Genomic DNA, 21,949 nt, shown 5'->3' with positions numbered 1-21,949 from the left:
ACTGATCCAGGGAATACACAGAGGACTCTTAACAAGGAGTCAGGGAGAAGGTGAGAGAGGTGAGTAGAAATGCAGGAGACAAGAAAATGTTAATATATGAATTTCCACACAAAAGCAATTGGGACAATGCAATTTCCAGGGGAATCAATGGAACTGGCGTTAGAGACCTGGGCTCTGTAATTAACTGGCTCTATGACCTATGACCTTGTGCGACCTATGTTTCTCAGCAGGACAATCCATGGCATTTGGGGAGGAACATTCTTCATATGGAACTGCTTAGCATCCCTGGCCTCTACCCACTGAGTATCAGTACTAATTTCATCTTTATTTAAACTTTTGGTGTTTGCTTCATTGTGTTTTTTTTGCATGAATGTTGATATTTTAATATTGCATTAAAATATTATTTATCCTGATTACTGAACTTTTTGTGCTCCAGCTGAATGCTTTGTTCTCCTCACCCCAGTCCTGGTCCTGGTTAGTCATGCATCCTAGTGATTGTGCCAACCAAAGACACCGCCCCTGCTCCACCCATTTCCACATGTGCTCTAGAGGCTGCCACAGTCCCAAATGGAGGTGCCTGAGGTGGCCTTGGCTGACTGGGTGGCCACACACTCATGTCTCCTTTGCCTTGGTGGCTCCCACATGTCCTGCTGAGCCAAAAGTGGCTCTGGGAATTCTTCCCCCAAGGATGAGATGCCAACCTATATTAGGCCCATTAGATTCTCCTGGGAAGTTAAAATTTAGGATACAGAGACCCTGAGAATTGGGATCTTGTGTGGGAAGATCAGAGAGAAGAGATGAAGTAGACTTACTTGGCTCTTATGCTAGAGAAAAAAAAAAAAAAAAAGGAACATTTGAGAGAGAGAGATCCAAAGAACATTCCAACAGCTTTCCTGTTCTGGTTCCAAACCCTTGTGAGGATGGGCAGTATTACCCGCTACCTCCTCAAATTTCATGTCTACCCTAATTTGGAAATAAGATCTTTGTAGATGTCCTTCGTTGAGATGAGGTCATACTTATTAAGGTGGGCCCTTAACCCAATAACTGTTGTCCTTATAAGAAGAGATGACACACAGACATACAAAGAGAAAACTGTGATGACAGAGGCAGAGATTGGAGTGAGACATCTACAAGCCAAGGGGCCCAAGGATTGACAGGAGCCCCAGAAGCTAGAAGAGGCAAGGAAGGATTCTCCTCTAGAAGCCGACTCTCCTGGCCTCCAGAACTGTGAAAGAATTAATTTCTGTTGTTTGGAGCGACCAAGTTTGTGGCAATTGGCTACTGCAGCCCAAGGAAACTACTACAGTGCCCTGGGGCTCCAGGAGTCTCCACAGTCCTTCTACTAATTGCCTGTTTTTGTTTTGTGCTTACATCAACTTGGATGGGTTTTGTACCTTTCAGCCATACTGTTGGTGGGTGATGGTGGGGGGGGGGCGGAGAGTGGGGGTTGGCTATAAAATGAGAAAGTTGAACTGACCTGATAGTTCTCAACCCTGGCTGCTCATCACAATCATAAGAAGGTTTTAAAAATGATCAATGCTGCCCTGACCGGTTTGGCTCAGTGGATAGAGCATCGGCCTGCGGATTGAAGGGTCCCAGGTTCGATTCCAGTCACATCCCCAGTAGGGAGTGTTCAGGAGGCAGCTGATTGATGTTTCTAACTCTCTATCCCTCTCCCTTCCTCTCTATAAAAAAAATCAATGAAATATGTTTAATAAAATAAAATAAAATAAAATAAAAATAATCAATGCCAGATCACCCATACGAATCAAATCAGAATTTCAAGTGGGTCATGTCTGGATTTGGCTATATCCCCTCTCATTCTTTTACTGTTTTATGTTTGGCATTTTACTTTTTGTGGTGATAGTTTTATTGAGATATAAGTCACATACCATACAATTCACCCTTTCAAAGTACTATTCAGTTATGCAACCATCATCACAAATAATTTTAGAACATTTTAATCACCTGCAAAAAAAATCTCTGTACTCATTAGCTGTCACCCCCTTTCTGTTAGGACTGTTCACTCGCTCGCATATTCCCAGGGCCTGCCTGTACAGGGCCTGGTACCTAGCGCATGCTCATTCAAGGATGGCATCTGAAAGTTCTGCTATGATTGCAGACACTACTGTCAGAACAAGGGTGTGTGGAGTGCTCCTACCTTTGCATTTGTGATCCCATGTTATGTCATGGTGCAGTCACAGCAACAATGTGAGGGTGGCCTTATTGGTCTTATTTTATAAACAAGGAATTTAAGCTCAGAGAAATTAAGTTGCTCCATGAAGATCATCTAGCTGGTCATCCTGGATTCAAACCCAGATCACTGTACTCTAAAGTAGTGGTACAGGAGAAACCAAGATGGCGGCATAGGTAAGCACCTAAACTGCTGCCCCACACAACAATTTCAAAACTACGACTAAAAGACAGAACGGACACCATCCAGAACCACAGGAAAGCTGGCTGAGTGGAAATTCTACAACTAGAAGGAAAGAGGAAAGCTCACGGAGAAGGAGCAGCAAAGAGCTGAGGTACAGAGACACGCACACACAGAGAGGAAAGGCGGTGGAGTGCCTGGCTGGCTTTCTCTGGCGGGAGGGGGAAGGAAGCCCCCGACTGCACTGAACCCCAGTTCCGACTGCACTGAACCTCAGTTCCGGGCGAAACCCTGTGGACCCAGGCTCATATAGGGGGACTTTGGACTGTCAGGTAGAGAGAAAGGCACACGGAGACTCGGAGACTCAGGGGAGCCGTGGCGGAAGGGGTCTGGAGGCATGAGTGCGCACAAAGACTGACTGCGGAGGTTACCACAGGCTATTCCTAGCGGAAGGGAGTCGGAAGCTCCTGACTGCACTGAACCCCAGTTCCAACTGCACTGAACTGCAGTCCCAGGCGAGCCCCTGGGGACCCACGCTCTTACAAGGGAAATCTGGACTGTAAAGCGGAAACTCGGGAACCGCGGAAGGCAGAGGTCTGGAGACTCGCGTGCAAGGGCAGGGCTGACGGGAAGCCAAGACTGTCTGCTCCACCCTGAGACTCCACCCCTTCCAAGCTGAGCACAGAGGCTTTTGCAATCTGGCAAGGCTAATCCTATAAGGCTGTCTCCAGCACTGAAAATCTCCCAGTGTAGACACAGCTGATCCTCACAGCCAACTGGCCTGCAGGTCAATTCCTCCCAGTGATACCAACAACAATCAAGACTTAACTACAACAAGGCTGTACACACAGTCCACAAAGGGATGCACCAAGAGTGTCCACCTCAGGTTAACTGGGGAGGCCGACCCACGGGGCCATATAGGAAACCTAGCACACAAAGCTACCCTACCAACTCAGTGAAGCAGTGAAAAATGGGGAGACAAAGAAACAGATCACAAACGAAAGAAATGGAAGAAAACAAATGACTGGATATAGAGTTCAAAACCACGGTTATAAGGCTTTTCAAGAATATCCTAGAAAAGGCCGATAAATATAACAAGACCCTCGAAGATATGAAAAAGGACCAACTAGAACACACACTGACTGAAATAAAAAATATTATACAGAGACCCAACAGCAGACTAGAGGAACGCAAGAATCAAGTCAAAGATTTGAAATACAAAGAAGCAAAAAACACTCAACCAGAAAAGCAAAAAAAAGAAAAAAGAATCCAAAAAGTTGAAGATAGTGTAAGAAGCCTCTGGTACAACTTCAAGCGTACCAACATCAGAATTATGGGGGTGCCAGAAGAAGAGAGAGAACAAGATAATGAAAACCTATTGGAAGAAATAATGACAGAAAACTTCCCCCACCTGGTGAAAGAAATAGACTTACAAGTCCAGGAAGCGCACAGAACCCCAAACAAAAGGAACCCAAAGAGGACCACACCAAGACACATCATAATTAAAATGTCAAGAGCAAAAGACAAAGAGAGAATATTAAAAGCAGCAAGAGAAAAACAGTTAGTTACCTACAGGGGAGCACACATACGACTGTCAGCTGATTTCTCAACAGAAACTATGCAGGCCAGATGGGAGTGGCAAGAAATTTTCAACGTGATGAATAGCAAGAACCTACAACCAAGATTACTCTACCCAGCAAAGCTATCATTCAGAATTGAAGGTCAGATAAAGAGCTTCACAGATAAGAAAAAGCTAAAGGAGTTCATCACCACCAAACCAGTATTATATGAAATGCTGAAAGGTATTCTTTAAGAAGAGGAAGAAGAAAAAAGTAAAGAGAAAAATTATGAACAACAAATACATATCTATCAACAAGTGAACCTAAAAATCAAGTGAATTAAAAACCTGAGGAACAGAATAATCTGGTGAATATAATAGAATCAGGGGCATAGAAAGGGAGTGGACTGATAATTCTCAGGGGGAAAGGGGTATGGGGGGTTCAGGAAGAGACTGGACAAAAATCATACACCTATGGATGAGGACAGTATGGGGGAGGTAAGGGCAGAAGGTGGGGTGGGAACCAGGTGGAGGGGAGCTATGGGGGGAAAAAGGAGAAACAATTGTAATAATCTGAACAATAAAGATTTATTAAATTAAAAAAAAATAAAGTAGTGGTACTTAGGCAAGGGGCAATTTTCCCAACCCGCCTACCCTCCCTCCCCCGCTACCACATCTGGAAACATTTGGAGTTGTCAAACACATCAAAGGGAAGGGAATGCTACTGACGTGTAGTGGGCAGAGGCCAGGGATGCTGCTAAATTCTACAACACACAGGACAGCCCCCCTATCCCAGCAGAGACTTACCCAGCCCCAAATGTCCCTCGTGCTGAGGCATTTAGTGCAATGCCCTGTTCTAAAGTGAGTTGTGCTGCATTTCTAGCTCGATAATAGGTATCCACTGGATGTCAGAATGCCTCTTTTACTAACTTGTGAGCTCCTTAAAGTAGGACATCATTGTCTGTTCATCACTGCAGGCCTAGCACCTGGCAGCAATGCAGCCTCTTGAGACATACTTCGTGAACAGATAGAATGGCAAAAACATTCGCGTCAACAATGGGGGGTGCTGCTCCTTGCCAAAAACAAGGCAAGGTTCATGAGACAGACTTGTGTTTGTTTCTTCAATAAAACCTTCCTCCTAGCACCTACCAGGCCCTCATTCCTGACCTCAAAGTGTATGGAGTTTACAGGGGGACATATATGAGTTAACAGGAAATTATTTGGTAAGTACTTTAATGAGCGTAACCCCCTGAAGGGCAGCTAACCCAGCCTGGATGGGCAGGGAGACTTTCTTGGGAGAAGGGGCCAAATTAGTTGTGACCTGAAGGATGGATAGAAATTTGTTTGGTTAAAATAATAATAATAATAATAATAATAATGGCAATAATTTATTAAGCATTTACTATAGGATGGGAACTATGCTAAGCATTTTATGTTTTTTTTTCCTTCATCAATTCCACAACCCTATGAGGTAAATACCACTACTGTCCCAGTTTACAGATGAAGAAATTGAGTTTTAGTGAAGTAACTTAACTTGCCCAAGGTCATGTCATTAATAAGTGATAGATTTAGGTTTGACTCCAAAGTCAGCTTGTCACCACCGTACTCTACCTGTTCCCAAGCAGGATAACAACAGTGATAATTGCTAAAACTTACTTGACTCTTACTTTGGACCAGATATCAAGCTAAGCACATGGCTTGCATTGTTTCATTTATCACAATGAGATTTATACCCAATGAGTTAGGTACTACTATTACTATGACCACCCCATTTTCAGAGGAGGAGAAATTGAGCCTCAGAGAGATACAGTGACTTGCCCAAGGTCAAGGCCATGGCCAGAATTAGGACTTGAACTAGATCTGCCTGACAGTTGTGTTTGAATCACAGGATCAGGGAGCACTGCACTGCAAGAATGTGGTCATGTTAGGAGTCCAGATGAACACTGTCTTCCAGCCTGAGAGAGTACAGATGGGGCATGCTGGGGGCTCTGAGCAGCTGGAGTCCCAGATGCTTACCTGGGATGGCAACTAAGTTTTGCAGCTCCTGCTTCAGGTCCATGATGTCATTGCACAGCTGAATGTCATCCATCCTGGGGAAACAGGACACCGCCGTCAGCAGGTTACACTGAAAAGCATTCTACACCCTGAGCACCTCCCCAATTTCAACAAAGAGAATTTGTGGTAGGGGGTGGCCTTTGTAAAGGCCACACATGCTCTTTGTAAAGGCCACATATGCTCTTTGTAGAAGTTTTCCCCCAAAAGAAGAAAAATAAAGATTGCCCGACATCTCACTACTTAGAGTTGATGAGTCACTGTTAATAACACCTGGATAGTGTTCCTCTCAGTCTTCATGTGCCTAGCTTTTGTTTGCTTGTATGAGCAAGCTCATGTGGTAGATTCAGTGTATTCTTTTATCATCTTATTGTTAAAATCTTTAAACATTACAGAAATTCACAGCATAGACAGGGAAAATCTCACTCTGTTAGAGATAACTATTTTCAACAACTTTGTATATATTCCTCCCGATTTAAAAAAAAACTTATGCTTATAATATCATATAGCATATTGTTGTTATTATACCAACACATGTTGCAATTTTCTAAAATTTAATGATATATCTTGGGCATCTTTCCACATCAGTACATGCAAATCTTCTCACTTGTAATGGCTGTATACTATTCCATTTTGTTGCTATACAGTGATTTATTTAACTATTCCCATATCCATAGACATCTGGGTGGTTTCCTGATACCTTTCTAGGATAAATTCCTAAAAAAGTAAATTCCTAGAAATATAATTGCTGAGTCAAATATCATGAACACATGCATTTTAATAGCAATTTTCAAACTGCCCACCAACAGTATGAAAGGAGGTTCACTCCCATAATCTCAGTAATCAGGTTGCATGGACAGTTTGCATTATGTAGTGTGTGTGTGTGTGTGTGTGTGTGTGTGTGTGTGTGTGTGTGTATGTGTGTTACAATATTAACTCATCTTACTGCAAACAATATTTGTAATGGCTGCCTGGAATTTCACCGAGTAGATTTATCAGGTCTGTTTTCATTATGCTTGTATCTTAGTTACTTAGGCGGGTTTTTCAGGTTATTTATGCTATTTTAGTCACTGTAGGATGAACATGGATCCACATAGGCTTCTTCTTCAGGTTGGATTATTTGGTGTTTGTGTGTTGGGGGCTATAGAATCTCAGAATTGGAACGACTGAGTACAAAAAGGCTTGGCATGTCTGGGGCCATTGATACATATTATCAAACTGCTTTCCCTTGAAGGAGGTGGAGGGTATATGCCTTTACTCTGCAAGTCATTATTGAGCATTTACTATGTCCGCCACTGTCATAGGCTCCAGGGATGCAGTAGTTTCTCCTGCCCTCATGAGCTGAAATTTAGACAGAGGAGACAGAGGGTAAACAAAAAACAAATGCTATGAAGAATAAAGCAAGAGAGGGGATGGAGTGGGCCAGTTTGGACACAGCATCCTCCTGTCCCAGGAAGAGACCAAGCGAAGCATTAATATTCTCAAAGGGCTCAGCTGTGCCCACACAGCATATGAGGGTGGGGCCAGGACTAGAAATTAATCCGAGTCCACTGATCTGCCTCCTTCCACAGCATCTTGGCCAAGAACTGGTCTGTTCCCTCCACAGTGTCATCCACAGACCAGCTCAGGGCCCTCTGCCCTTTGCTGGTCAAGCATTGCCCATGTTACCCTTTTTAATCCCAGCATCCCAGCTTTCAGGACAAGAGGCAAGAAAATCTCACTTTAGCCCGTGTCTCCTGTTGCCAGAAGCACTCCAACAATTTGTCAGGTCCTGTCCTGGAATGTCCTGACAGGTGGCAGCTGCCTCGAATGATCTTGGGGAATTGCCAGAAGGGTACAAACTGTTCCCATTGGTTCCTATCAGCGATTGTTCAACTAGTGGAGCTCCGGGCCCTTTTCCACAGCTACTATGCAGATCAAGTTACATCGGTGGTTCTTAATGGGGACAATTTTGGTCCCCAGGGACATCTGACAATATCTGGAGACTTATTTGGTTGTTATAACTGGGTGTGTGTGGGAGTGCTACTGGCACCTAGTGGGTAGAGTCCCAGGATGCTGCTCAGCACCCTGCAATGGGCAGGACAGCCCCCCTCAATAGAGAATTATATGAGCCAAAATGTCAATCATACTGAAGTTGAGAAATCTTGGGTTGCACCATGGAATTGACACAAGTCCTAATCGATCATTTTTCAGAGATCAGAGAAGGAAAAATGGCGAAAGGAACAAAAGACAGACAGGTAGTGGTTAGAGGCAAGAGTACTGACACCAAACAGCTATAATGGGGGGGTTTGGGGGGGTATGTGCCAGTGATTTAGCATCTCTGAGTTTCTTTCCTCATATTTAAAATAGAAATTTTAATAGTACTTCTCCCTAGAATTATATGCACATCAAGCATTGAGCCTGGGACATACATAGTAAAATGCTTGGTAACTGTTATTATCATTAGCTGTTAGAAAGAAACAGGGAGAAAAAGATAGAAAATGCTGCTGGACAAGCAGTTTATTTGACAAATGGAGCTAGCATGCTCAACCTTAAAAAAACACACAACACCAAAAAACCTTGATTATTTTTCTCTATGAAAGTTTTAAAATAACATTCCTATCTGATCATAGAACAGATCCCTGATCACTGTAGAAATGTTGAAAAACAAAAACAAACAAGTATGAAGAAGGAACCTAAAATTATGCCTAACCTTGACCCACGTGCACCCAGAGGTCACTGTTCACTCCAAGTATTTTGGGGTATTTCACACCAATTATTTTCATGCAAGTAGCCCAGGTGTAGCAGACTTGCGCCTTGGGTGGCCTTAGTCCATCTCTAAACTGCACTCAGCATGAGTTTGAGTCCTCCCAAACACATCCAAATCCAACACACATTAACAAGTGAAATGGAGCTCTGACATTCTCACAGGGAGTCATGCTGAGAACTCCATAAAAATCCCTGCTAACAGCACTGTGGTTTTCCTCAACTCTCCCTCTTGCTGCCAGCTTCCCATCTTTTTTCTCTCTCTCTTCCTCTTCCAAGCACCTCATAGTCAAAGGAGGGTCAGCTTTGGTCTTGGACTTACAAACCCCAGTTGGCAAAAGCAAAGATTAGTGGTTCCTGAACATTTCCCCAGGAAAGGAGCTTGTCCTCCCCCCGCCCACTAACACACAGACACAGACACACACACACACACACACACACACACACACACTCACAAACACACACACACTCACACACACACACACACTCCAAGCTGTCTATCAGAGCATTCCACTAATGAAAAATCAGGTCATTTTCTGGAAGATGGAGAGATGGGTTTCACCAATAAAGGAAATAAAAAGTCAACGTTTATTGAACATGTACTATGTGCTGGTCATTGTCCTCAACACTTTCCATGCATAAACTCATCTAAATCTTCATGCAATCCTGTGAAAGAGGTGTTGTTTTTTATTGAGAGACCAATCGGGAGCCGAAAACCAGGATTACAGGCTTTATTAGGGGAAAGAGACCTGCCGGGCTGTCTCGCAAGGGGAGAACAGCAGCCTGTGCAGAGGTGAACACGCCTTTTGAGGGGAGAAATGGGAAGGAATGGGGGCTTAGTGTACTCGGCACGCGCCGATTGGTGGCTTAATGTATGGTCCATATAGGAACAAGGGCTTAGGGTATTTGGCAGGCGTTGATTGGTGGTTCAATGTATAGTCCATATAAGGTGCTTGGTTAGTCACTCAGGTATTTCTGGGCTGCAGGTTATGTCATACTCATACTCCGCCCACCTGTTGGGGGAAGGGAGGATCTATCATTTATCTCCATTTTACAGAAGATAAAATAGAAGTTAAGCAATGTGCCCAAAGTCCCACACTGGTAAGTGGATGTTGGGATTTAGCCCAAGTTTGTGCTCTTGATCACTTCCCCATGGTGTCTCCCCTCCACTTGACTTTATGAGTTGCCACTGACATGATTGGTTGCCCACATAACCGACCTTCCTCTTCCGAGAGCCCTGACTTTTTTAGGAGGCAGTGTCTCCATCCTTTGATGGAAGCCAGTTATCTCAGTCTGTTCAGGCTGCCATAACAAAAATACCATACTCTCCTCCTGATGTGCCGATAACTACCTTCTCGCTATATCCTCACATGGTGGGGAACAAGATCACTCGTCTCTCCTAAAAGGGCACTAATCTCATTCTTATCACCTCTCAAAGGCCCCACTTCCTGCCCTGGCCAGGTCGCTCAGGTGGTTGGGGCATCGTCCCATACACCAAAATGTTGAGGGTTTAATTCCTGGTCAGGGCACATATGGGAGGTACCAATCAATCAATGTTTCTCTCTCTCTCTCTCTCTCTCTCTCTCTCTCTCTCTCTCTCTCTCTCTCTCTCTCTCTCTTTCCCACTCCCTCCCTTCCACTCTCTAAAAAAAGCAATGAATAAAATATATCCTCAGGTAAGGATTAACATAAAAAGAAAAAAAGAAAATGACATAGTTGGAAGCCTAGTGAAAACCAGCAGAGACCATGAAATGAAAGCTGAAGCAGACTGACAGAGGAAAGGTTTGGCTTTTTAACATTTATTTGGATCCTTCTTTTATAATTTGTGGATGCGGTGGACATCTTGGGATGGCTGGGAAGAAGAAATACCTGGTCGTAGAGATGGAGCATTGGTCTGTGATGTGAAGCCTGGATCTGAGTCCAAGTCCTACCACAAACCTCCTCTATGACTAAAAGAAAAACTCTGATTTTCTATATACTCTGCACATCTGACACCAAATGTGTGGGTTTTTCTACACCAAGCAATTCTCCAGTTCTCAGTGGACACCCACTGGGTGGCTAAACAAGAGCCCTTGATATCTCAGATCTGAAGGGCTGGGAAGTTCAAGATCAAGGTGTTAGTTGATTTGGTTCCTGGTGAGGACTCTCCTCCTGATGTGCCGATAACTACCTTCTCGCTATATCCTCACATGGTGGGGAACAAGATCACTCGTCTCTCCTAAAAGGGCACTAATCTCATTCTTATCACCTCTCAAAGGCCCCACTTCCTGCCCTGGCCTACAGGGTGTCTACAATCTAACTCAATTCTGATACTCACTGCCCAGAGTTAGCATAGACCCCATAGGTTAAGGGCTCAGGCCTACTTCAGATGCCAATCAAAAGTCCAGGCCACCAGTACTTCTGCACAACTCACTATGAACTGGGGGTTTCTAAGAACCCCTCTTCAAGTTCTATAATTTGCTAGAACTGCTCACAAAACAGGAAAACATTTACCTGCATTCACTAATCCTATATAATAAAAGCCTAATATGCTAAGTGTCCAACCATTCTTTCAACTGTTTGACCAGTTGCTATGATGCACACTGACCACCAGGGGGCAGACACTCCGACCAGCAGGTTAGCTTGCTACTGGGGATTGGCCGACGGGGACTGGGTGAGATGGGCTGGACACGTCCTGGAGCCCTCCTGCAGTTCCTCCCCAGCCCCAATGGTGCACTGGTGGGGTCCCTCGGCCTGGCCTATGCCCCCTCGCAATGAGGATATCAGAGAGCCAGTTTGGCCTGATCCCCACAGGCCAGGCCGAGCAACCCCACTGGTGCACGAATCTGTACACCGGGCCTCTTGTTTATTATAAAGGATACTAGAGGCCCAGTGCATGAAATTCATGCACGGGTAGGGTCCCTAGTGGCTGCTGGCTGCTGGCTAGGGCCTCCCTTCCCCCGGCTGCCTGCCGTCGCCTCCAGCCAGGGCCTCCCTTCGCACCCCCCTTGGCCTGGCACCGCCTGCTCACCTGCCCCACCATTCTGCTGCAGTCCTGCTCTCATAGGGGCCCATCGGGGCCAGCAGCACCTCCACTGCCACCCGCTACCAGCACTGCATCGCTGACACCCGCCATGTTCCGTGCCACCCCGTGGTGGTCAGCGCACGTCTAACTCCCAGTCAGTGGAACTCGCGCCCGTGGGGACAATTTATATATTAGCCTTTTATTATACAGGATCACAAAGGATACAGATGAACAGCCCAATGGAAAGGAACATAGGGCAAGGTATGGGGAAGGGGTGTGGGGTCCCATGTCCTCTCCCAAAACCTTCCCAACACATCCATCCATGTGTTCACCAACATGGACGCTTTCCAAACATCATATTTTAGGCATTTTTATGAGGCTACAACACATAGACATGATGATTAGTAACTCAATCTCCAGCCCCTCTTCCCTCGCCAAGAATGGGGGATGAGGCTGGAAGTTCCAAGCTTCTAATTATGTCTTGGTCTTTCTGGTGACCAGACCCCATCCTGAACCTGTCTGGGGCCCCACCCATCTCATTAGCACACAAAAAGACACTCTGACCACTCTGGAAATTCCCAGGGTTTCAGAAGCTCTTGTGTCAGGAGTGGAAGTCAGAGAACAAGTAGAATAAAAGATGTTCCGAGCGCCCTTATCACTCAGGAAATTGCAAGAATTTCAGGAGCTTTTTGTCAGGAACTGGGGGCAAAGAGCAAATATATTTCTTATTATACCACAACTAGTGGCCCGGTGCACAAAATTCATGCACATTAAAAGGGGATTAATTAGAGGAAATAATTTAATATTGCTATTTGCCCTTTCTCTATAATAGAAGTGTCAGAGATGAAAGAAAATTAGTAAAATGTATATGAAAACCTTCCTCCTGTCAGAGTCTGGGGTGCACCACAGGACCCAGAGTCAAGTCCCTGCCCACCCACATGTGCCTCAAAACCGCGTGAGACCCAGACCTGGCTGCCCCCCGCAACTGGGCTAGATCCAGAACCGGCCAGTCCCACCTTTGTCAAGCCCCACTGGGCAGGGGGTGTAGCCTCAGGTCCCCTGGCCTGGCGCCAGGACGGGGGGCGTGGCCTGAGGTCCCCCAGCCCAGACTAGGGCGTGGGGGTGTGCCTTGAGGTCCCCCGTCAAGCCCTACTGGTTGGGGAGCACGGCCTAAGGTCCCCTGTCAAGTCCCGTCAGGCAGGGGGGTGCAGCCTCAGGTCCCCCGGCCTGGTGCTGGGGTGGGGGGAGCAGCCTGAGGTCCCCTAGCCCAGCACCAGGACAGGAAGCACACCTTGAGGTCCCCCGTCAAGGCTGGCAGGGAAGGGGTCGTGGCCTCAGGTCCCCTGGCCTAGCACTGGGGCGGCGGGGTGCGGCCTGAGGTCCCCTGTCAAGCCCCATGGGGGTGGGTCCCTGCTGATTGCTCAATTAAGGCTCCTTATGGGAACTTGGCCTCAGCTGTGGGTGCAACCAACTTTGTGATGGAGTGATGGTCAATTTGCATATTCCCTCTTTATTATATAGGATAACTTAGAGCAAGCTATTCCCCTCCCCAGACCTCTGCTTCCTCATGTGTAAAATGAGGGGTTTCAATGATCTCTGGAGCCCCGTTCTGTCAGTGCATAGAGGAATTTTTAAAATGCTTTAGAGCCAGTCAAGTGCGGATCTCAGTTCCACCATTAATTGGCTGTACAACTTGGGCAAGCCCTACACTGCTGTAGGTCTCACTGTGGAAAGAAATAATACCTTCGCCTTGGGGTTGTATGAAAATGAAATAAGCTTATGTATGGGGAGCAGGCATTCCTGAGCTTGGTACATACATAGTAGGTACATAGGAAAGGCTACTTCTGTCCACCCCTCTGCCCTGGGTAAGGAGGTGAGTCACTGAGCTGTCAGCTGGCAGACACTCCTGAAAAATATTAGCCAACATTCCTACGTCAAAGGATTAGTCTCATGTGCTATTTCAATTTCCTGAACACTAATGGCACTGAGATGATGAGTGTGTACATTTGTTTAGTGTTCTTGGATTAAAGAGCTTAAACGTTCTTCCTGAGGGAGAGTAAGTATTGAGACAGCTCCAGGGAGCCTGTGAGCTCAGCCATCTCTCAGCGTGATGCTGGGGACCCTGGGCTCAGGTGACTCATCCCTGAAAGGAACGCCTTTGTGATGCATCGCTGGAGACCATGCTGCCTGTTTCTCCCTGTGGCATGATTATGGTTTGTGCCTTAACCAGCTTCTCCCTTGGTTATAAGCAGACCCTCATTCCTGGATGTGACACCATTCCCAAAAGCATGTCACCTCCCTCAAGCACAGATTATTCCTCTCTGCCAGGGGTTTTCTATATTGACTCTGTTTTGATTCATCCTAGAAAGAAAATTACTAACAATGAAAAACTCATCAAGCTGAGCACTTAGGGTTTCTGCCCTTTCCTGTGTGTATGTTCCATGTTGATTACAATTTTACCTGAAAAAATTACCAACAAAATATTGTTTAGGGTTGTTGTAAACTTAAAAGGACCCTAGCTGGTTTTGATCAGTGGTTAGAGAACCAGCCCTCAGACTGAAGGGTCTAGGGTTCAATTCCCATCAAAGGCACGTACCTCAGTTGCAGCTTCCTTCCCTGGCCCCGGTCAGGTGTGGGAGGCAACCAATTGATGTGTCTCTCTCATATTGATGTTTCTCTCTCTCTGGCTCTCCCCTTCCCTTCCACTCTCTCTAAAAAAATCAATGGAAAAAATATCCTCAGGTGAAGATTAACAAAATAAGCAAGACTAAAAGGGTACATTTAGTCTTTTCAAAATTATATAACTATTATATAAATATGACCTCCCTGTAAAAAAGTCAAACAATACTGAAGTATAATCATAGCTGGCATTTATTAATGTTTTTATACTATTAGCGCCAGGATCTGGGCCAAGCATTTTACACAAATCATCTCAATGAACTCTCACAGCAACCCTGTGACTTGGGTATTATTTTTATTACTAGAGGCTTGATGCACAAAATTCGTGCAAGAGTAGGACTTCCTTCCCCCCAGCTGCCGGCACCGGCTTCCCTCTGGAACCCAGAACCTGGGCTTCCCTCGCAGCCCCAGCTTCATCCTGAAGGACATCTGGTCTAATTAGCATATTACGCTTTATTATTATAGATCCCTCAGATGGTGTTAGGAACTTGCTCAGGTCACAGAGTGATAGGAACTTGAACCCTGGGAAGTCTGATCTCTCAACTGGGAATATGAGTCCCATGTGGTAGTTGGAGTTCAGGGATGATGGAAATCAGAGTAGTTTGGGGGAAAGCTTCTCAGCTTCGGGTGCCATTTACAGGAGGGGCATCCATTGATGGTCAGGGAAAAGGGTACCTCACACTCAAGTAGAGGGGGCAGTTGAGTCAAACACCGACTGTAGAAAGGGGTGTGGTATCCTGGCTGTTTGATAGAGAAGAGACCAGCCAAATAGGACGTGTTGATGACATATAAATCTGGGTTCTGAAGGACTTAACATGGGAGCCCTCTTAGGTTCTAGAGTGAGAGCATGGCACAATGTGTCTATGAAAGCCAGTTTGGCAGACATAGTGATCATTATGTGTGCACCAAGGAGAAAGAACTTCCTCACTCCGAATTTCTATTTAAAGAGCTCACTGGACTTCCTGGAAGACAGGTTTGCTCATGAATTTTCAGCAGGACTGATAAATTATGGCCCATGGCCCAAATCTGGTGCCTGCTTTGGTATACAATCCATGAGGTAAGACTGGTTTTTGCATTTTTAAGTGTTTGGGAGGTGGGGGAATCAAAAGAAAAATGACATTTCGGGATACATTAAAATTAAATGAAATTCAAAGTTCAGTGTCTATAAATAATGTTTTTTTTTGGAACACAGCCATGCCCACTCATTTACGTGTTGTCTTTGGCTGCTTTTGTGCTACAACAGCAGAATTGAGCAATTGTGACATAGACCGTATGGCCTGCAAAATCTAAACATTTTACTAGCCAGCCTTTTATAGAAAAATTTTGTGGGGGTCCTGACCGTCAGAAAGAACCATGGGAAGTAATTAGAGACTAACCAAATTGCTAGAGATGGAAGAACTCTCATCTTCCAAGGATGAAAAAATGAATGCCCAGAGAGGGGAATATTAATTATTGATTCATTGATTTGCTGACTCATCCAATAAATCAATGATCCAGAAAACACTTATTGAGAGCCTAATGTGTGTCAGGCTTCCTGACTCAATTTTCACTTCCAAGAGACACCAGGAATCGAGGCCAACTACCAAGGCCACATGGCCAGACAGCAGGCTCTCAATGCCCTGCAGCTTTGACCAAAGGTCCAGAGCCCACTCCCACCTTCTTCTCTGGGTTCCAGCTGGGAGTTGGACTGTGCCCAGTGCATATAAAGTTGGCCAACAGATTTCCTGCAGACACCTGCTGATGCAATCTGGAGTTTCCACAACAGCATTTGTCCTTCACACCCTTCACTTCACTGAAGAAGGAGATATTAAATGTCTTCATTTCTTAGTTTCTACTTTTATCCCCCAATTGCTTGCCAAGATGGTGCCTAGACTGAGACATACAAGTTATCCCATTGGATGGCTCAGCAAGCTCTGAAGGAGAGAGAGGTTCTGGCCCTGAGTTTCCCTAATCCTAGCCCTGAGGCCCTGGGCTGAGTGACCTGAAAAGAATTAAAGATGTGGGCAAAGATTAGGCTCTAAACAGGTGAGAGAGAGGGGACCACTGGGAGAAAGAAAAAGGTGGAGGGAAAGGTAGGAGTGAAAGAGGAGGAGGGAGAGGGGGAAGACAGGGAGGGGGATGAAAGGGAGGGGAGGAGAGAGGAGGGGAGGGGAGGGGAGGGGAAACAAAATGAATGTCCAATAAAGTGCATTGGTTACATACATAATTTTCCAACTATACAAGGAAAAACTCAACAACTATTAAAAAAATTATTGCTGGCCAGCTTTCAATATTTTCTCAAAAGAAAATTGAGAAATGTAGAAAATATAATTGTGAGTGAAATAAAATTGAGAAAATACAGCCAACACAGACTGGGTGAGGTAAGACACTAAGGTGCTAGGGGCACCAGATTTGGCATATCATAACACAGGGTGCCCAGTTAGATTTGAATTTCAGATAAATATCAAGTCATTTTTAGTATAAGGAGGCCCCAATGCAATATTTGGAACATACTTATACTGAAAAATGGTCCACTGTTTACCTGAAATTCGGATCTAACTGGGTGTCCTTTGTTTTCTCTGGCAATCCTATAAGGTGAGGGAGGCCAAAGGGAGGCCAGACTTAAAAATCAGCCTCGTTTTCTAAACAGGCATTAGCCCAGGAGGCCTGTTTTGTGTGTGGGGAGGAGGAAAGTCTGCAGGCCAGAGTGGTTAGAATAATGGCCAATCTCCTACCTTATTCCTCTCCATTTCCACTGGAGAGCCCTCTGTTGATGAGTTTCTAGAGATGTAGGGGTTTGAGAAAACAGCAATGAAAAGCCCCAAGGAGAATTAACAAAAATGGCCAGTGAAGTGATGGGAGTAGAAAATTGGAGACAATTTGGAAACATATGTCGAGGGGTTTGAAAACATTTAAACTCTTTAGTGGTCCCATTTCTAGGATCTCATCCTAAGGAGATAATAAAGGGTACCATAAAGATTTAGCTATGATTATGTGCAATACAGCCTAGCTTGCAATAGCAAAAAGCTGGGAGCGACCAAAATATCCAACAATAGAAGGGGATTGCTTAAATAAATTATGGTATGTATGCATAATGGAATTTCACATTAAAATGATATGCAGAAGAGATGTTATTGATATTTTAAAAAACTGTTTAAGAATTATTGATCCAATTTTGCAAAGTACGTATACATAGAAAAAAAAGATAGCAAGACTTCATTAAAAATTTACAGTGATTATTGTGAAGAAATTTTTATTTCCTTCATTTGCTCTGTTTAAAATTTTTTATAATATGCATGTATTACCTGGATAATTTTTTAAAGTTTTCTGTTTTAAATTACCATGGGCCAACCCTTTATTTGAATTTGGAGAGGAGAAATGTTCACCTGTCCGAATTCAAATAACAGACTTGGAGATAGAAGTATGGCGAAAACGAGACTTTTAATAGGTTCTCGAGGGCGAGTTTCTGCCCCTGAGCACAGCCTATTTACCCAGTCCCTCCTCCGGTTCCCCATTGGCTGAGTACTATGGGATCACCTGTTTCCTCACATGTCACCTAGGTCTTATTGTCTCCTATTGAGCAATGGGCTGAGGCCTTTTCTAGTTGCCTCTACTTCCCCCTGTCTAGTTGAGACAGGCACCTTGGGAGTTTCCACCATGATGCTGGCTCACACCCACAGTTCTTTGTTCTTATATCCTCTTCCTCCTCCCCACATTCTGTTTGCCCTGGGGAAATTCAGTAACGGTTTCCATTCAAAGTTGACTATGCTGGAGATGGATCGCAGAGGCCTATTTCCTACACTTTCCTCAGAGGCAAACACAGCCAGTCTTGGGTTACTACAGCCCCAGCAGAAGCCCCTCCTTGCCCTGGTCTCGTCAGCCTCATCTCTAGCCATAGAGCTCACATTTGAGCTAGCAGCCCATCTGCATGCTTGTGTGAATCTCGACCTGCATCCTTCAAGCCTTGGCTCCCTTCAACTCCCTTTCCCACCCCAGAACACCTCTGTCTCAGACTAACTCCTATGCATCCTTCAAGACAACTTCAGCACCCACTCTGGAACCTTCCTGATGCTCCCAGCCTGGATCATCTCCTCTGCCTTCATGCTGTCCCAGCCCCCGGGGCCATACCACAGCTCAGCCTCCTGATAATCATCTAGGCATTTGTGTCTCTCCCTAAATAGACTGTGTACCCTTTAAGGCATTTTGACTCTTCCCTCTGTGGTTCGAGCTGTCATCCATGCCTGACACATGGCAGTAAGCAAGTGATAAAGAAAGGAAGACAAGCTGGCAGGTGGGCAAGGAGGAGGACACACAGTCCTGGATTTTTATTGAAACAAGGCCTCATGACTACAAGTGCATGTGGAAAATTTCCAAAGCCCATGATAGAGGCCCCACAAGGGCAATAGTATCCATCAAAGGCAGTGAGTCACAGGGCAATAGTATCAATCAAAGGCAGTGAGTCACCCCCAGAGAAATCCAATTAAACATTGTAATTCAAGTGATCCTGCTTGGCATGCTGCTCTCAATGCAGTTTCTATTCTGAGCTCTCTGAGCATCTGGGCCCTTCTGTGCCTTCCATTCTCCACTACCTGCTGAGTTCCTGCCAGTGGGATGTCTCCTCTCCCAAGCCTTCCCTCCCTGCCCCCACATCCATCTCTCTCTCCCATGCTGATACCAGCAAAAGCATTCATTTGAGCCTAGTACTATCTCACTTAATTCTGCAATCTATAAGGCAGGTTAGGTAGAAAGCTGGTTAACAGCCCCAAGGGCAATAAAACCATAGGGCTAGCTTTTCTACTGAACAAAAACTAAAATTCTGGGGACCCATGAATTTGTAGTTGGCTAGACAGAAGTGTGGGTGGCCCAGAACTTGAAATTGGCATCTGAATTGAAGGCAGTTCAATTAGACTTGGAGATGGGACCTGAATGAGATCTTGGGAGTGAGCACTGAAACTTGCAAGATCAGACCCTAACTCCAAGTAGATAGTGTCAGAATTGAATTGAATTATTGGATATCCAGTTGGTGTCATGAATCAGAGTATTGGTGTGGAAAACAACACGTATTTAGTGTCAGAAGAAAACAACATTTGGTGTCAGAAGGGGTGATAAAGTTCATTTGTATATTGGAACACACCAAATGGGGGCCACCCCAGTGACCTGGCCCACTTCATGGATCTAAACCTAAGTCAGCCTGTACTTACAGGAAACACCTGTCGAGAAAACCTAACACACACCAATCACAATCCTCTAACTCAGCTTTGGCTAGCTTAGTTTATCCTAGAAAATAGGACCTGCTAGCCTTAGAAGGAGATCCCCAACCTCCTAGCCAACCATGCCGTTTCACCTCTTCTAACACTCTATAAAACTCACTCTTGCCCGAGATCCCGGAGGAAGAGTGCTCCACTAATTGTGAAACACTGTACTACCCCAATCCATGGATTGTTTTCGCTGGGATAAAGGACATCAAACTTGTTACTAAATAGTTTTAGTTTTGTCATCTGATGGTGGTGTCAGAAAATACTACACAAAAGAATTTCAGAGAAGTTAAGCAATTTGCCCAAGATCACCCAGCTGGCAAGTATCTTGGCTGTGACACCCAACTCTTAACCAGGCAAAGCCCTGAACCTGGATCGCTGTTTGTGCTGTGCTGACTACCTCCCACCACCCACCAGAGGTGACAGTCACATGCCCCTTGCTTATTGTGGGCTAAGTAAGTGTTTCCCAATCGTCAGTCATTTGCATATGGAAATGTCTGCCAGATCTTATGCCCTCTCCGCTATTACTTATTCAATATTTTTTCTTTACATTGACTCGCTTTTCATAGAAATTTTTAATATAAAAATTTTTACAGCATCATAAATGGAAAAACCAGTATTTTTCCTTAGAAGACATGAAAATTAGTTAATTAATGTTTTCCCAAATACTACCTGAAGTCATCCCAGTGTGCACCCCAGTTCAGGAAAAACAGGACCACCTGAATCTCATAAGGTCACACAGCCAAGATATCAACCAGGTCCCATCTCCAAGTCTAATCCTCTTTCAACCGCAACATGAATCCCTCGACAGTGTTTCTGGTTAACTATGTCAGGGCAGCAAGCTGAGAGGAACTGAAAGTCCCTCAAGAAGGCCCAGTGTAACCAAAAGGAAAACCAAACAGAGATGACAGACAACAGATGGTCAGAGAGCTGATTCCTCCAGGCAGATAATGATGCCCTGGGCAAAGCTCCCTGAATTTAATCACCAGAGCACACAGGGACTGAAGCAGACCTACTCTAAGCTGTTCTAGGAGCAGATGGAGTTTCCCCCAGAACCACTCAAGGACAGTTATGGTGGCCGTAAGAGGCAGCATGAGCACTTGCAGACATGGACTAGTAGTAGATAATCACATGTTCAAGGTGGAAGGAGGGTGCGGAGTTCCCTTTTCTTATTTTATTTATTGATTGATTTGAGAGGGAGGGAGGGGTAGGGAGAGGAAGGGAGGAAGGGAGGGAGGGAGGGAGAGAGGGAGGGAGGGAGGGAGGGAGGGAGAGAAAGAGAGAGAGAGAGAGAGAGAGAGAGAGAGAGAGAGAGAGAGACTTGTTCCATTTATGTATGCATTCATTGATTGATTCTTGTATGTGCCCTGATTAGGGATCGAACCCACAACCAGAGCTCCCTTTTCATGATCTGGAACAACTCACCAAACTTCATTTGGAGAATCCTCATGCCAAATCAAAATGTCATTTTATTCAGGCATTTTCTAAAGTGTTGCTTTCAAAGTGAAATCAAGATCTCATTCTGTAAATGAACAATTTTTGTCTTGGCTCAAACTCTAGCTTCAAAACGCTTTCGTAGGTTGCAGAAAGACTTACCCAAAAATTCTCACAGCTAATATGTAGGGGGAACTTATAAAGGGCTAGGCCAGGGGTGGGCAAACTTTTTGACTCGTGGGCCACAATGGGTTCTTAAACTGGACCGGAGGGCCGGAACAAAAGCATGGATGGAGTGTTTGTGTGAACTAATATAAATTCAAAGTAAACATCATTACATAAAAGGGTACGGTCTTTTTTTTTTTTTATTTCAATAGTTTTATTCATTTCAAACATTTTAACAAGAAGAATGTAAACACTAATTATTATAATTTGAAACTTCAAAAAATGGAGGAATCATAGCACAATAACATACCTTATATTGAAGATGGCAAAGGCAAAATAAAATTGCCTAACAAAGGAAAGGTACAAAAGCCTTTCAAATTAAACTTAAATATAATAAAATAATTTAAAACTAAAACAAATAGAAAAGAACAAAATGTGTAAACAGTAAATTAAACATTTTCTTTAGTGCAACTTCCAAATTATGCCCGGGACGTAGATGTAGATGGCAATGTAGACTGGGTTGAAAGGTTTTTGGTCTTTAAAACATCAACTTCAGTGGGAACAGTGTTGTTGGTCTCCTTTTTAGCTAATGCTCTGATACTGTGCTCTCCAGGCGCGTGTCTCCCTACATCACCACGATAACGTGTCTACGCATTCCCAGGGTGATGTCGGGGGATGCGTCCCCGGGCATTACAAGGAGCCTC

General features: G+C 44.7%; 1 protein-coding gene across 1 annotated transcript in view; it reads right to left on the bottom strand.

Annotated features, from left to right (window-relative positions):
- The window catches only part of BMERB1 (bMERB domain containing 1), a 110,842-nt gene that overhangs the window by 11,002 nt on the left and 77,891 nt on the right, over nt 1-21,949 (bottom strand). The window contains exon 3 of the mRNA XM_080679974.1: nt 5,949-6,022. Within this exon, the coding sequence (XP_080536100.1) occupies nt 5,949-6,022 (74 nt within the window). The remainder of the gene's footprint in view (nt 1-5,948; nt 6,023-21,949) is intronic.

The sequence above is a fragment of the Plecotus auritus genome (assembly GCF_963455305.1).
Source record: "Plecotus auritus genome assembly, chromosome: 7".
Lineage (NCBI taxonomy): Eukaryota > Metazoa > Chordata > Mammalia > Chiroptera > Vespertilionidae > Plecotus > Plecotus auritus.
This window is presented reverse-complemented; position numbering and strand designations above follow the sequence as displayed.